Source organism: Pholcus phalangioides, unplaced genomic scaffold (assembly GCF_987345545.1).
Source record: "Pholcus phalangioides strain wild (caught in Gottingen) unplaced genomic scaffold, Ppha-v1.0 ptg000005l_1, whole genome shotgun sequence".
In the NCBI taxonomy this organism is placed as follows: Eukaryota; Metazoa; Arthropoda; class Arachnida; order Araneae; family Pholcidae; genus Pholcus; species Pholcus phalangioides.
Genome location: NW_028301598.1, coordinates 6024674 through 6042170, shown reverse-complemented (window position 1 = coordinate 6042170; position 17497 = coordinate 6024674). Strand labels below are relative to the sequence as shown.

Here is a 17497-nt window from a genome sequence, read left to right as displayed (position 1 = left end):
ATACCCACTTTAAAAAAATTAATAAATGATTTAAATGAACATAAATCAAATGGATATGACGGGCTAACACCAAAAATGTTGAAAATTATTGCACTATACCACATTGATATCTTAAAAAACCTAATTGATTCTTCAGTAAGTAAAAGTCATTTTTACGATCAACTTAAGTTCTCCCTTGTACATCCAATCTACAAGAAAGGAGATCCTAACAATATGGCTAACTACAGACCAATCTCAGTTCTTCCAATATTTTCAAAAGTTATTGAAAAACATATGAATGGACAACTAATTAGCTTCTTAAACCATAACAACTATATTGCATGCAATCAGTATGGATTCCAGCAAAACAAAAATACTGAAATGGCTATACTAAAAGTCTGTAATTATCTAAATAATGGTTACAATAATAACAAATATTGCATAACAGTCTATCTGGATTTAAAGCAAGCATTTGATAACGTAGACTTAAGTATATTAACAATAAAATTACATAAGGCTGGAGTCAGGGGACATGTACTTGAATGGTTCAAAACTTATTATTTACATAGACACCAAGCTGTTACTATAAATAAGGAAATTAGTGATTACCACGAAACCAAAAAAGGTGTTCCCCAGGGATCAGTGTTGGGTCCCACATTATTCTTAATTTATATAAATGACTTTTGCAAAATGCACCTGAACGGACAGCTAATCTCATTTGCAGACGATACAGCATTATATATAGAAGATGACGATATAACAAATCTTTTAATAAAAACTGAAAATGACCTTAGAAATATCAATCAGTGGATGACAAAAAATAAACTTAAACTAAACATTAGTAAAACAAAATATCAATGCATAAAAACACGAAGTATTCATCATGACACTGAAATTCACGTTAAAATCCATAGCTGTCACCCACAGGAACAACATAACTGTAATTGTGAACTCATAGAAAGAGTATACGAGTATGAATATCTAGGAATAATCATTCAAGATGACCTAAAATGGAGTGCTCATTGCAACAAACTTGTCAAAAAACTTAGATTACACACAGTCCTGATATATAGATTAAAGTACCTAATAGATGCAGACTTTCTAAAAGATATTTTCTATGCTTGGGTTTTCTCGATAATAACCTATGGCTTATGTGCTTGGGGAGGTGCATACCAAACCAACATTGAGAAACTAAGCAACATATATAATAAAATAAGAAGTATGATAATGGACACATATCGTGAAAACAGTAATAATATAAATAGCTATATTTTTAGCATCAGACAGCTATATATTTACAGAATGATTAACTTCTTAACAAGAAACAACGAATGGTTACAGAGAAAAACGAATAGAATCTCGGTAAGACTTAAAAACGAATATCAAATACCAAAAACTAAAAAACATCTCTTCCAGAAAAGTTTCTCTTTCAATGCACCTAAAATAATGAATTTTTTCCAATCGGAGTACCAAACAACTAACAACACTAACAAAAAGTATGAAATATATCAATATGTAAAAACGTCTGAAATAACGAAAATTATATTTTCCTAGCATTATGAAATGTTCTTGATTGCTCTATTTCATTTTCACATGTCCTGCCAATAGCATATCTAGACACTATTACATAAATTATGTCTTGCACACTGAATCACCTACAATATATATAATTCTCGAATTTTTGCGAAACCTTCACAATTGTGAAGTTACAATCGTCTATTTTATATTTTTTCTCTGATAAATTTTATCCCATTGCTTTATGTCTTCATGCAAATAGAAAACCTAATAACATTGTAATGTACTTTGGTTCAAATTGGCGGCTAAACAAATAGAAATATTCAAAGGAAAAGAGAAAAAGATATATATGTGTGTGTGTGTATGTATATATATGTGTGTGTATATGTATCACTCATTGTATTACTTTTATAATTATTATTTTTCTTTTTGTTTTTTATTTAATTTAATTTTTCTTTTTTTATCTCTTATTTTGCTTGTGTAAACGGATAAAACATAATTCTTATCGGCTTCCTGGAAGGACAATTGTCCCTTGGGGCCACACAGATGTCTTTATTGTTTGTGTGCGCGCTTAGCGCTCAATTTCATATGTATATTTGTGTATTGTTAAATTAATAAAAAAAAACTTTGTAAACGACAGCCCTGAATTCTATTTGATGTAAATATATCACTTTCGATCCTCACATTGATTTTTTCTACCCCGAATATAGTCTGCGGAGGGAGACTGACAGCGACACCAGCCACCAAGAGGCTCTACTCACACGTCAAGTTCGGGGACCAAAACTACGGCAACCGCATAGACTGCAACTGGTTCATATCTTCGGTCAACGGCAACAAGATCAAGATCGAGTTCGAGTCTTTCGAACTGGAGGTCGAAAGCGATTGCAACTACGACTATCTGACGGTTCTGGACGGATTCGAAGGAGCTCCTGTTGTCGGCAAGTTCTGCGGGACTGAGGTAAATTAAATCAATTTCGTGCTCATTGCCTTAGGGGCCGTTCAAGTATTACGTCATCGTCGATGTGGCGGGGGTTCCGATTTGCTGACTTTTGATGGCAAGGGGAGGGGTTTAGATAATGCTTACGTCATCAACCACCCTTTATGAAAATATGAAATATTTTAAATGGCATCTTACTCGGTGCGCCAAAAACGAGAAAAACCTTTCGATAGTTTGTGGGCACTTGAAGTGACACCCCCCCCCCCTATTGATAAGTGCCCTACAGAGTCACTTTAGTGATCTCTAAATGTTTCGCGGATCCAAGTGATCTGCAAATGTGTCCGGGCCGCTTAAGTGCTCTGAAAATGTGTTCAGGCCGCTTAAGTGCTGTGGAACTATGCCACGCGTCACGGATCACTAAAGTGTTCTGAAACTGTGGTCACGGGTCATTTAAGTGATCTGAAAATATGCCACGAGCCGCTTAAATGTTCTGAGATTGAACGGGACACAAGCAATCTGTAAATGTGCCGCTTAGTTCATTTTTACAAAATTAGGTTTGAAGAGGGCAGGCCACATCAGATAACCCCCCAGGGCAACATTTGGCCCGTGGGCCATAAATTTAGCATTTGTGGCTCAGAGGGTGGGTCACAATGAATTTCTTAAAGAGAAATTTTCTGTACTTAGACTTCAAATAGCATCGAAGTTAACAGAAATTGATAATAATAACATGTAAAGGTATATTCTTCTGAAATTTCAATTAAAATAAATATTTTTTGCATTAAAAAATAAATTCTTGATCGTCGGGGGGGGGCATGAGCCCCTCCCCTCCTATGCATCCGCCACCACCCATGTATGTCTCTGATCCCACCAATATGCGTTAGGATTCAGAGGGGGCAGAGCTGATGACGAAATTTTGCTGACAAGGGGGGGGGGGTCAAAAATTGTTAAAAATGTGCTTACGTAATACTTGAACGGCCCCTTATGAGAATTTGACCAATCACATGATCGATGCACGCAGACGGTACCTGACTGGTGACACGAAATTGGAGGATAGTATACCGATAGAAGGTAGATTCGTTGGATCACACAATGCCCAACTCGTAGCCCGCACGCTAAATTGCGGGCTCACCTGATGTGGCCTGCGACGTCAAACCAAATTTTGTAAAAATGAACCAAGCGACACATTCTCAGATCATATAAGTGACCCACGGCACAGTTCCAGATGCAATGAAAATGCCTTTTGGGCACAGTGAGAAAGACGAGAACCAATCATATTAGCTCAAAATACAAAAATAAGGCAGCACAGCAGGCAGCTGTTTCGAAGCTAATCTAGCCTCTTCGTCAGTGTAAATAGCACTTTATAGCGCTGGCTACTCGCTGAAAACAAAGAACGCTGTCGGATCGGAACCCTACGCGTGGTAGTGACTCGTCTTGATACTTTTGTATTCTTTTACTAGAATCAGAAATAAGGGTGATTCGCATAATTTATAAATTGTATTATAAGCGGCCGCATTTACAGACCACTCATGTGACCCGTGGCAAATTTCCTGATCACCTAACCAGCGGCAATCGCGCGATATATCGTCTAACTTGATCCGCTTTATTTTGGGAATCCCGGAATATCTCGGGTTCTTCAAACGTTCTTATTTCGGTAACGCAGAGCCCAGATACCATTGTAAGTTTTCTGCTCCTGATAACATGTTTCCACTCCCCGCATCCTACCAATCAGCTGTCAGTGGGCGGAGTCAGCTTTTGTTCAAAGTCTAATAACCGAAGGGAAGGGAGACGATGTTATCCTTTCCCTTCGAGGTATTTATACTATTAAGCGTGCAGCTTAAATAACAGAGAAAACTATATTTTTTTTTTCCTTCCTTGCTTTCTTCTTCTTATTATTATTTTGTATTGGGAGAGGAGAGCATTTATCAGCTCAAACGATAGGAAAAAAAAATTCTTCTTGAAAATAGGTAGTAATTTCTAGAAGGTTTAGTGATTTCGACTGTGACAGTTGTAATGCAGAGCAGGAAAAAATTAAAACCGCTTGAAGGGTTAAAAGAGTCGGGAGTAAGGAGTATTTACACGGCATCTGATTACATTTTTCGTCAAAAAAAAGTCTCGGAAACGTCTACCTCACTTATAACGATGAAATTTCACGGAATCTTGGATGTCGTTATAACCGAGTTTGAATTCTCCCGCGTGATTGTAATTAAAGTTCTTGTACCCTGAGAAGTTTTCTGAAACACTGCTTATCCGAATACAGTCAAATTTTTAGGATATCTTAATGAGACCATGCGCGAGAGATTTATGAAAAAAAAAAAAAAATCAATTTTCAACCACCAGGTGAAGAAGTGACGCTTTTTTTATTGAATTTTCCTTTTCCTCATGGATCCTATAGCGTATATACAGTCGAATCCCGTTATAACGAACTCCAAGATGCCGGAGAAATCACTTTGTAATAACGAAATTCGTTGTAAAGGAATTCCAGATTTTTACATTGTTCTTATGTAATCTGGAGGGGGGGGGGGAGGGGTTAGAAAAGTTTTCGTGAAAACGAGATTTTTCGTTATAACGGAATTCGTTAAAACTGGAATCGACTGTATCAAGTTTCAATGGAATACGTCGTCCAGAACGGGCGCTACATAGGTCGGAGTAGTGTCAGTATACTGACGGGTGCTATATTCGTCTGAGCCGTGGCCACCACTAGGGCGGGGCTTAGAGGGCTCCAGACCTGGGGGGGGGGGCCCAACAGGCATCCGAGCGGCGCAGTTGCTCGTCTTCCACTATGAAGGTTATTGTCAAGGTCGATGGGTTCGAATCCGGGAATAGAACGTCAAAAGTACGTTCTTTACCTACCGATCCTCGGGGTGACAACCGACGGATGGTGCCCTCATTTTTCACCCAACTCCACTGGTTGGAAATTGCCGTATGATGATGTATGACGGGAGTTCGTGTACGGTAAAGTAGCCCTGGGGCCCGGGAAAATTTTGTTTATTCCCGCTGTAAATCAATATGGAGGCTTGCCAAAGATCCCAGCCTAAAATCCCTGCTCTAGAATATGAAGGGGGGGGGCATGGTCGGAGCAGTGTCGGGGTATACTGAAACTACTCAGACCTATGTAGCACCCGCTCTGGTAAATGTCTTCCGTTGAAACTTGGTATATACGCTATATGGACCATGGGAAAATGTAAAATGCTATAAAAAAAGCACCACTTTTTCGCCTGGTGGTGAAAAACTGAACTTTTATCTCAAAAATTAGAAACTTTGCCTGGTTTTAATTTATACAAAAATTGTCACGTTTTCAAGACAAATAATATTCAGTTGGTCGAATGGTCGACGCGTTTCGGCTCTTCAATGGAGAGCCGTCATCCGGACCTCGTGGTCAGAATTCACACGAATGAGACGTGGAGGGGTGATGTTTACGCGTCTGGTCATCCGAAGAGTTCGCCTTTGTATTTGCTGCGTCCGAGTGGTCTTTGGATGCGAATTGGGGAGCCATCTGTTGTAAAGTGTTGAGTTTTTTCACGACTGAGGTTAATAAAGCCTGTCCAAGCTGACGAAATAAGTGGCGTGTTTCTTCCATCATTAACGAGGAAATTCTGGCATGTTCTGATGAAGTATCCCTCCAGAAAATTCAATTCGGAATTGTGTGTTGCCTTTTTAAAAACAAACGCTTTATCAAAATAATGTGAATGTTGCCAACAGTGTTGGGCAATAGCCGAACTATCCGTCCGTCCCTTCTCAACATGCTTTCGGTGTTCGAGAACTCGAATATTAAGATTTCTCCTAGTTTGGCCAATATATCCATTTTCGCAATTCTTGCATGGGATAAAGTAGATACCAGATTCTTCGGAGGGTGAGGTAGAATTGCGAAAATGGGTATATTGGCCAAACTATATAGGAGAAATCTAAATATTCGAGTTCTCGAACACCGAAAGCATGTTGAGAAGGGACGGACGGATAGTTCGGCTATTGCCCAACACTGTTGGCAACATTCACATTATTTTGATAAAGCGTTTGTTTTTAAAAAAGCAACACACAATTCCGAATTGAATTTTCTGGAGGGATACTTCATCAGAACATGCCAGAATTTCCTCGTTAATGATGGAAGAAACACGCCACCTATTTCGTCAGCTTGGACAAGCTTTATTAACCTCAGTCGTGACAAAACTTTCAACACTTTGCAACAGATGGCTCCCCAATTCGCATCCAAAGACCACTCGGACACAGCAAATACAAAGGCGAACTCTTCGGACGACCAGACGTAAACATAACCCCTCCCCGTAGGGGCGTAGCCAGAAATTTCGTTCGGGGGGGGGGGACCAAAGTGACAGAACAATGGATTTGGCCATCTTTTTCCCTTTTTTCGGTCATTTTCTCACATTTCGGGGGGGGAACCAGACCCCCAAGTCCCCCCCCCCCGCTACGCCCTTGCCTCCACGACTCCTGATGACGGCTCTCCATTGAAGAGATGAAACGCGTCGACCATTCAACCAACTGAATTTATTTGTCTTGAAAACGTGGCAATTTTTGTATAAAATAAAAACTGAACTATTCTATTTCATAAATCTATCTCTCATGGTCTCATAAAGATATCCTAAAAATTTGGCTGTATTCGGATAAGTAGTTTTTGAGGAAAAACTACTCAGATTACTTCAGTTATAATCACCCTGTATAATATATATATGTATCCTAATTCTCATATTTGTTCCGTAGGTTCCATCAGAGATCATCTCATCAGGGTCAAGGATGTTGGTCCGATTCTTCTCGGACGATACCATCAACCGTAAAGGATTCGTGATGTCCTTTGCCGAGATCTGATTCAGGGAAATGGCAATTTCTCTCACACAATTGGACAGCGAATCTTTAGACAGCAATCGCCACCACTGCCATCGCGTTCTCAAAAACAAGGACATTCTTTTGGCGTCATCCCAGATACTTTGATCGGTCATCTAATCACGCAAAAAAAAGACGTTTTAATGTTCCGAAATCGTTAGGACAGGAGGAAATCAAGATAACTTCATGCTTATGTCATACAAACATAAATGTCTGTCGTTGTAACTGTACAGTACATACCGTGAAGTTTCGTGTCGAGAGTAGGGAGAGTCTATTGGTATTATATGGGGGAGGTGGACTATACGAATCATACGTATTGGTTGTGAAGACAAGATGGCTGCTGTGACGCCATTTTTTTCCCCAGCGTATTTTATGTGAGTGTGTGTGTATTCAGTGGCAATAGCTATAGTATATCTATGTGTGAAAATTCACTTTTCATCCCTCCCAGACCTCAATTTTTATGCATAGGGTGTCTCGGAAATTCATAAATTGTTTAAAAATTCATGAAATTGAAGAAATTGGTGCATTTGAATGCGGTTTGCGGAAAATTTATTCTCACAAAGAGGGGGATTTTTTTTATATTGCAGGAAAAAAATTTAGTTCAAATTTTTGTCGATAGAGGGCACTGTATGAAAGAAGTGATTGGATCTAGACCTTTCTTTAATCTATTTTGTGTCCGAAAAGTCCGCAAAGCTTCAACCGGCGATCCGTTTGGCTGAGATAAATCAATAGGGCTTTTATCCACCAATATCAAGATCACAATGAGAACCTTATGTAAGCGCTCGAAACAGGAAAATTCACAAATGCTGCATCACCCTGCATTTTATAGGACTCAGATTTACATATTTTTAGTCGTTTGATTTCGTGCAGCGTTCGATCGATAAAAAAACCCCCTCCTTTAGAATAACGCGAATTGCATTCAAATGTACCAATTCTTTAAATTTTTATCAATTTTTAAACAATACAATTTACGAATTTATGGGACACCCTGTACTTATTATATCCAATATCTTTGGCGATAACTTTTTTTTGTCTTGGTGAGAAATTTTGAAGACAAAGACAAAGTACCTAAATTGACTATTCTTTCTAAGAACTGATTTCAAGCTGGTTTAAAATTGAATGTGACAATTCGACCCAATCAGACAGAAAATGCAGCCAAGTACTAAGAGGAACATTGAGCCAACTCAATGCATATTTGTCGAATTGTGACCAGTCTTTCCACTTCGTAATCATGATTGTTTATTTCCGTTGGGCGATTAAAAATCTCGCCAAACTCCAGAAATTAGAAAAACTTTCGTATTCATAAACAGAAAAAGGGGGGGGGGGCGAGCGATCAATGAATAAGAAATATAACTTCAAAAAGTTGCCAACATTACCAAAAACATTTGTCGAATTTCTTTCATTTGTCACCAAATTTGCAGCTTGAAGTTTTACACTCGTGCCATCGTCAAGCTTAAATATGAAAGGATGACGTCACTCTCCGCTTATCCATACGAAGGTTTTTAACAACTAGCTGTTGCGCAGATGCAGTTTTGGAGAGAGAAACTTAAACTGCCTTCGAGTCAGGTCCGGCAGTCCATGTACGACGGTCCCTTTCAGTGAACACGAGCTCCAAGGAAAGATTCAGAGATTCGCTGCCTTCGTCTAGTGCGTTCAACAGGCCTACAACGATAAATCATTCAATCACTACACTTCACTCATAGTTAGAAAAACTGGTGGCAGATGGCAGCACTACACATAACAAGCATTACACAGATACAAACTTCACGCACATTCCAACATGTACCAATTCGTTAGAGGTTCCGCAGAGGAATATGGACGAGGTACATGTATGGTTTAGTAGTAGTCTAGTGCGTTCACTCAGAAAGTGAAGGGGCGTGGGTTCGATTCTCCGCAAAGGCAGTTGAATTTTCTCTCTTTCCAAAAAAAATTCATCCTCGCAAAAGCCAGTTAAAAATATTCGAAAGCTTAGACATACATGCAAATTTCTGTTGTAAAATTTTGAAAATTTCATCAATTCCAATCGATTGATTCAAATTCGATGTGCGGAAATCAATTTTTATTCCTCATTAAATTCACATATGCGTGATGTGCGCCATATTGGATTTCGGAAAAATAGTGAAAATTTCGATTCTGAAAACGATATTGTGTATGTGTTGTGGGTAATTGATGGATGTGTTAATAAAAATAGAAATGTTTATAAGTCTTTCTGAGTGATCTTTAGTATCCACAATAATTTGACCATACATCCCGTATTTTTTACTTAACCTAGTCCCGTTTTTTTGGAGAAAACTCGACTTCGTCTTCTTTAACTAAGTCGTGATAATTTCCATAATCACGAGTTTTCATTTGAGATACTAAAAAATTAGTGACGGGGCACGATGACAACGTGCCCGACAGTTATAGTGCTTTATGATTGTACTAATACGGAGCATGAGAAAACACTACCGTTCGCTATGAGATTAAAGAGCGAAATATAAAAATTCTAATACAGGGTGGGCAAAAAGTCAGTAGAAACTTTAAAAATGAATATAAACCAGAAAAATAACCGAAGTAAAAAACGGTTCAAATTTAAGGGGAGGGGTAAACTATAAAAAACAGCCGATAGTTCGCGCTGGTACGAGCGAATTCGGTGGAAATATGCAAATGAGACGGTTATAAGAACTTAAGCTCCTAATCCACAATCAGTTCACCGTTGTAAACCGTGTATGTGAACAAGGATGCTGAGTGCGAAAGATAAAGCTTTGTTGGTGAAGCTGTTTTACGTGGGCCTTTACCACCATCCTCGATACAATAACGCAATATTCTTCATGGAATCGTCATTGATACCCATACAGATTGTAGTCATGCCATGAACTTTTACCAGCGGATACTGCATAGAGGGAAACATTTGCGGGATGGGATTTCTCCAAAACAATCGAACAGAATCCCACCTGGGTCTTTAACATCTTGTGGACAGATGAAGTTAATTTTTTGCTTCATGGCGACGTTAATACCCATAACTGCCGCATCTGGGCGACGTTTAATCCACGTGAGTACATTGCATTCCCCTAAAGTGATAGTGTGGTTCATCATAGGACCCTTCTTCTTTGAAACGCAGTGCCCAGTAAATGAGTCGAAAACGGCTACGGTGAATGCGCAGCGTTATTTAACGTTTCTGCGCGAGAAGGTCGTGCCATGTTTGCGTGAGAGAGATGCGCTTTCTATCGTTACGTTTATGCAAGATGTCACACTTCTATTCCGGTCAAAGCATTCTTAGTACAGATGTTCGGGGAAGACAAAATCATTAGCTAGGCATTGCAGGTTCCCATGGCCTCCACCTTTCGGTTATTTTTTTTTTCCTATCAAAAAATTCCCGATGGATACAGCGACGGACATTTTGCCCGCCCTCACTATAACTCATTCATTGAGTCAATGAACTTCCCACATACATAAATACTTTTTCTTTTTTCAATTAACAAATTACCTTTCTAACACATTAACAGACAATAATTTCACTAGTAATATTTAATTTTGTTGAATTACAAATTTTTTTCTCATTCAATTAGATGTTCTAAAATTTAAATTGAAAATTTTTGCAGGCATATATTTTGCAGATTCATCATTCTTTAAACATAAAAACGCGTTTTTTCGACCAAGAGATGACAGCACATGCTTTTGATCAGCTGCTCACATTGTATTGTTGATCATTATTAGGTGGGATTACCAGACGTCCCTCTAAAGGAGGAAATGTCCTTCTTTTTGTTGTCGTCCTCCTACATTTCGGAAAATTCACAATTTTGTCATCCTTTTCCGGTTTTCGGAGATATTTTCCTTCTGTTCTGAGGAAATTTTTTTCCTCCGTTGTGGCCCACGTAGTATCCCACGTTGTCGCTTGACTTGAAAAATAAACGTGTTTTTGGAAGTCATATAAAATGTCTCCAACATGACGTCACGTCATTGACGTGATAAAAATGGTCATGTTGAAGACGTCAAAAATGCGTCAAAAAATGATGATTTGTTAATAGTTTGACCTTTGGAAGATAGATGGCCCTATTCGAGAACAAATAGGAGAAAAAGTGAGAGGTTGCTGCGGAACTCTGATCGAGGCCCATTTTATAACTTCGCATGCGTTGATTAGTTATGTATTAAACATTAATTTCTCTCTCTCTGTTGAGTAATCTTCAGTTGAGTGTAGCCGATGACAGTTGTTTTCTCTCTTTTTTTTTATCCTTCAAAATTTAAATCGCAAATAATGTTTATAGTCTGCAAAGGAAATTGAATTTTTTAGTTTGATGCACACATCAAAGAATCCACTGCATCTTTTTCAATTGTTGAGTGATTGAGTGATTTCACAGATTAATTTTCATGACATGGATTCAGTTATAATTTATGTACCGTGTTGATAAATTTCATATAAACAATTATTCATTGAAAGTTTTACATTTCATTCAAACAAAATGTCAATAAGAGACGTTTTGGATAATTTTTGATATTTTCCATCGGAACAGAATTTTCCAGTTCAAAAGAAATTCGTGATTTTTATGACGCAAAATCATTTACGCCATTTCGTGACCTTCATGACCAATGAAGAGCGTGAAATGACCTGATATTTCATTTCCTAAACATCCCAAACGTTTTTTTGAAGTCATAAAATGTCTCAAATGACGTGATAAAATGTTCATTATGTCCATTTTGAAAACGTCAAAAAAATGACCACTTGCAAATAGTTGGACTTTCGGAAGATAGATCGCGCCACTCGAAGAGACAGAAGGGGCAAAAAGTATGTAGTCGTGGCGCAGCTCGGATCCGCACCGTTCGAGGATTGTCCCTATGTAACTCACGCCATACTTCTACCGATCGCGCTATCGTAGCAGTATCCATTGGGTTTTATTTTATAGACTTCACAAGTATTGATTAGTTGTATTACAATTTCCTTTAAGCAATCTCTTGGTGAGTTTAGCCGATGGCAGTTATTTTTAGTTTTCTTTTATTTTTTTTATTATTCAAAAATGTAATCATATAGTAATTATAAATATAATTATTTGCGTTAATTATAATTATGTGAAAGAAAAATATTTTAAAGTTCATTTTCTTTTAGTTCAATGTACATGTCAAAGAATTCATTGTTTCTTTTTCAATTGTTGACAGATTCACAGGTCTTCCGTAAAAAACATGATATGGATGCAATTATAATTTATATAACGTTTTATAAATTTATATGAACAATTACTCATTGAAAAGTTTTACATTTTCATTCAAACAAAATCGCAATTAGAAGTACTTCATTTATCTTGTGACAACCAGTAACGAATATGCCTAGGGTAATTTTGAAACACCCTCTGAAGGTTCATTAACAAATATTTTGGGTAATCTTGATATTTTCATCCGGAACAGAATTTTTATCAGTTCAAAAGAAATTCGGAATTTTTATGACGCAAAATCATTTACGCCATTTAATATCACGTCATTTCATGACCTTCCCAAGTAGTCGCCTGACGTCAAATATGACTTGAAAATTTGGTCATTTTCTCTGAATGACGTCAGTCAAAAAAAAAATCACGTCATTTCAAAGTCATTTATTGAGCACGAACAATACAGGTCAGGAAATAACGTGATGCTTGATGACTTTAAGGGGGCCATTCAAGTATTACGTAAGCAGATTTTCATCCATTTTTCACCCCCCCCCCCTTCGTCAGCAGCTTAGAATATTTTATATCTTCAAAAAGAGGTGGTTGACGGCGTAAGCAACCTTTAAACCCCCATTCCCCCCTTTTCAGCAAATCCGAAACCCCTTTTCCCTCGATGCTGACGTAATACTTGAATAACCCCTAATGAAATGACGTGATATTACATGGCGTAAATGATTTTGCGTCATAAAAATCACGAATTTCTTTCGAACTGAAAAATTCTGTTCCGGATGAAAATATCAAGATTACCCAAAATATTTGTTAATGAACCTTCAGAGGGTGTTTCAAAATTACCCTAGGCCTATTCGTTACTGGTTGTCACAAGATAAATGAAGTACTTCTAATTGCGATTTTGTTTGAATGAAAATGTAAAACTTTTCAATGAGTAATTGTTCATATAAATTTATCAACACGTTGTATAAATTATAATTACATCCATATCATGTTTTTTACGGAAGATCAGAAGATCTGTGAAATCTATCAACAATTGAAAAAGATGTACTCTTTGGCAATGGGTTCTTTGACATTGAACTAAAAAAATGAATTTTTTTAAATCTTTTTCTTCTCGATAATTATAAAAAATGCAAATAATTATATTTATAATTATTATATTTTTCAAGGACAAAAAGAATAAAAGAAAACGAAAAAATAACTTCCATCGGCTAAACTCAGGAGATTACTTAACGGATATTGTAATATAACTAATCAATAATAGTGAAGTCTTCATAAAATAACACTCGTTGGGTACGGCTACGATAACGTGATCGGTGTGGGTTTGAATCCGAGCTACGCCGCTGCGTCATACATTTCTTCCCTTCCGTCTCTTCGAATAGCGCCATCTATCTTCTGAAAGTCGAACTATTTGCAAATGGTCATTTTTGACGTTTCCGAAACGGACATAATGACCATTTTGTCACGATGTTTGAGACATTTTATGATTTCCAAAAAACGTTTTTATTGACGTCACGTGACAGCTTGGGTTCATGGCTAATGAAGGTCATGAAATGACCTGATATTTCATTAAGGTCATCAAGTATCACGTTATTTCCTGACCTTTATTGTTCGTGGTCATTAAATGACTGAAATTAAGTGATTTTTTTTGACTGACGTCATTCAGAGAAAATGACCAAATTTTCACGTCATATTTGACGTCAGGCAACTACACTTTGCCTGAAACAAGGCGAGAGATTTTTTTTCCTTTGGAAGCGTTGCTTTTTTCGTCAAGGGTGAACCAGGGTAGAGTGTTGCCCCCAAGTGTTGGTAAGCTGCTCGTGTACCGCCGCGAAGATGGCCGTCACGGTCCCAGGTTCAAACCCGTAGGAGGATATAGATAAGATATTTTCCTTAGAGAGCTTGAGGTGACCGCCGATAGATAGCTCCTTCATTTCCAACCCATCTCATTAATGGCAGTAAATTATAATATAGCGATATGGCCAGAGTTGGTGTTTGGTGAAGTAGTATAGAATTGTTTGCAACCTATTTTGTTCATGTCAGAATGAAAGAGGTAACACCCGCCCTCCTCCTTCCCCATATTCACAGGTTTTTTTGAAAAACTGTGAAAGTGTGAATTCCCCCTCCCCCAATAGAAGTTTTTCCTCTCCCCGCGAGAATTTCGGTGTTCACACACATGACTTCCCTTCCCCACAACATAGGGCAAGCCTGTATGGAATTTTTAGTGTAAAAAAAACAAAACAAAAATATATTAAAATTTCTCCCTGCTCCCCGTGCTAGAGCCCTGCCAGGCCATTCCCATGGCGGGAGGGGGGGGGGTGCTCACTTAACCCATTGAGGATGTATGCGTGATTTTTTTTTGTACTGAGAAGATATTTACCCGACAACTTGGATGAACAATCACATTAGCATCATGATTATTTCTGTTGGAGAATACGTTAGAGTTCTTGGCCTTGGTACGGAGTTCCTTCTGCGTTGATGATTATAATCAAACCTCTTGATTCGTGAATGTGTCTCTGCATTAGCTGACAGGGTTCCAACCTCGTGCCAACGCATAGAGTTCAGGGCCGTCTTAAGAGCACCATGGACATCCGCGACAAGTGATGCTCATGTGTTCTATCTGATTGAAAATTACACGCACAGCCTACATACTTTCTCTTGAAAGTCCTACTCAAATAATCAAGAGACCCTCCCATGCATTCCAAGGCCCCCGGGTGAGACTAGCACCCCCCTCCAAATAGAAGGCCTACGCACGGGTTGCCAAGTTCATCTGTAATGTCATTAAGACTACCTAGCAAGTTTGCCACATTTTGAACCACAGCATCCTATTACCGCACACCAACTCTGGTCATATATCACCATACGGCAATTTCCAACCAGTGGAGTTGGGTGGGAAACGAAGGCTCCATCAATCGGATGTCAACACAGGCTCAGTAGGTAAAGAACTTGTTTCTGACGTTTTATGTCAGGATTCGAACCCATGGACCTTGATGGTAACCTTCATAGTGGAAGACGAGCATCTTACCACTGTGTGTGTGTGTGCCTCTCGGGCATACAGCGATAATACTGGCACGAGCAGGGAATTATTTTCCCTGAATGTTCTGGGGGAAAATGGACTACTTGCTGACGTCACGAGCAGCATGCAGAGGCCTTCTGTCTCTAAGAGGTACTGGCCCTCGGAGACATCTGATGTAACGACCTCAAACCTAATTTTGTGAAAGGAAGTTAGCGGCACATTCACAGGTCGCTTAAGTGATCCGCGGTATATTTACAGACCACTTAAAGGACCCACGGCACATTTCCATGGAACCCCCGGCGTATTTACAGATCAATTGAGAGACCCACGGCACATTTCCAGACCACATAATTGACTCGCGGAATATTTACAGCAAACTTGTGACCCGTATACAGTTTCAGAGCACTTAATCTACCCGCGGTGCAGTTCCCACAGCATTTTAAGTTACACACGACGCATATACAGATCAGTTAAGTAGCCCGCCACCCATTTGCGAGCCAATGAAGTGGCCGGCACTCTCCTAAAGGTTGAGCATCCTTCGTTTAAAGAAACCATGTCGGTGAATTTTTTTAGAATTCGTTTATTTATTTATTTAGCAAAGAAATGTACACGCATACATATACAAATGGAGACAACTTTTCATCCAAGGTGAACATGACTGTCACATACTGGATGATGGGTTATTGATTTAAAAAAAAAAGTACAATGTGTGAGGGTTGAAATACCTATATATTAACACTTTTACATAAACGCAAATATAAATGGGGAGGGAAATTGATAGTTAAATATCAAATAGATGGGTGAAGGGGAAAAAACAAAAAATTAATAGTAACATCATTGTGGCAACGCGTGGTGGGTGCATTTTAAGCATCAAATTTAGAGATTATAAGTATGATTTGAATAATTGAGCTACTGTCAGAAAGGCAAAATATTTAAAATGTTGATAAATATAATGGGAGAAAATCAATTACTTTAATTAGTGTGAGGGGCGATTTCTTTAAAAAAACAAAAGACTAAAAAAAGTGCACGGAGATATCATCAATAGACAATAAATATCTTTTGAGGTACTTCTTGTACGTGTAACGATAGGAAGCATTCCTAATTTCAATGGGTAGGTAGGTTATAACACTTAGGTATTAGGTAAGAGAAATGAATTTTTTGTATTTTTTCGTGAATAATTTTCAAAGAATATGTAACGTTACGCCTAGCAGATGATCGAGTGGATATTAATGGTAGGGAGTATTGACGTTTAAAGAGAAGTAACAGGGATTTATAAAAATATAAGTACCTAAGTGGTAGAATTTCTATACCTTTGAAGAGAGTGATGGAAGGAGTATAATAGTCATTATAAAAATTAGCCTTATAATTTTCTTCTGTAGTGATGTAATAGGTTTTAAGTTAGTCAAATAGTCACTACCCCAGATAGGTAAACCGTATAATAAGTAAGAATGGAATAGTGAGTAGTAAAGAGTGATTACAAAAGACCCCCTTAGTCATTTTTGATCACACACACACATGCTTGCACACTGTTTCGCTCACTGACATGGTTTCTCACTTTATACTCTACTCTTTTGATCATTTACACGTTTACACATTCTCCAGGTCATTCGTTTTCATGGTTCACATACTTGCGTACTCCCTAGATCAGTATTTCTCAACATTTTCGAGCCCGCGGCCCAGTTGCATTCATTTCTTTGAGTCGAAGGCCCGGTCAAATTCATGACCAACGAAAAATGAAATGCTAATCACTCGTGGACCGGTATGAATGTGGTCAGGGCCCGATACCGGGCCGCAGCCCGGCAGTTGAGAACAAATGGTCTAGATCACTCTTTTGGTCATTCATGTCAGGGGCGAAATTTACGGAAGGGGTCGAAATGTACCGAGGACGAAACACATGCTAGCGGCGAAATGTCGGGGGCAAAGTTTCCGTAAACCAGAAAAAAGTAGTTCTTTCAGTTGAAGGTTCAACGGATTAAAAGGCGGAATTGTCCGTTCAATCGAATTCCAAACCGAATCGGAGGGGGGGGGGGTGTCTGTTGTTGTTTAGCTTGAGGGGAAATTGCATTGAGGGAAATTGGTTCTTTCCGTGTCGATCGATTC

At 38.4% G+C, this 17497-nt stretch overlaps 1 protein-coding gene across 1 annotated transcript in view; it reads left to right on the top strand.

Annotated features, from left to right (window-relative positions):
* LOC149085786 (protein tolkin-like) overlaps positions 1–7325 on the top strand; it is a 57001-nt gene extending 49676 nt beyond the window's left edge. Inside the window, exons 18-19 of the mRNA XM_089232185.1 lie at positions 2205–2452; positions 7142–7325. Coding sequence (XP_089088311.1) covers positions 2205–2452; positions 7142–7246 — 353 coding nt within the window. The 3' untranslated portion in view covers positions 7247–7325. The remainder of the gene's footprint in view (positions 1–2204; positions 2453–7141) is intronic.
* Positions 7326–17497: the final 10172 nt, after the last annotated feature.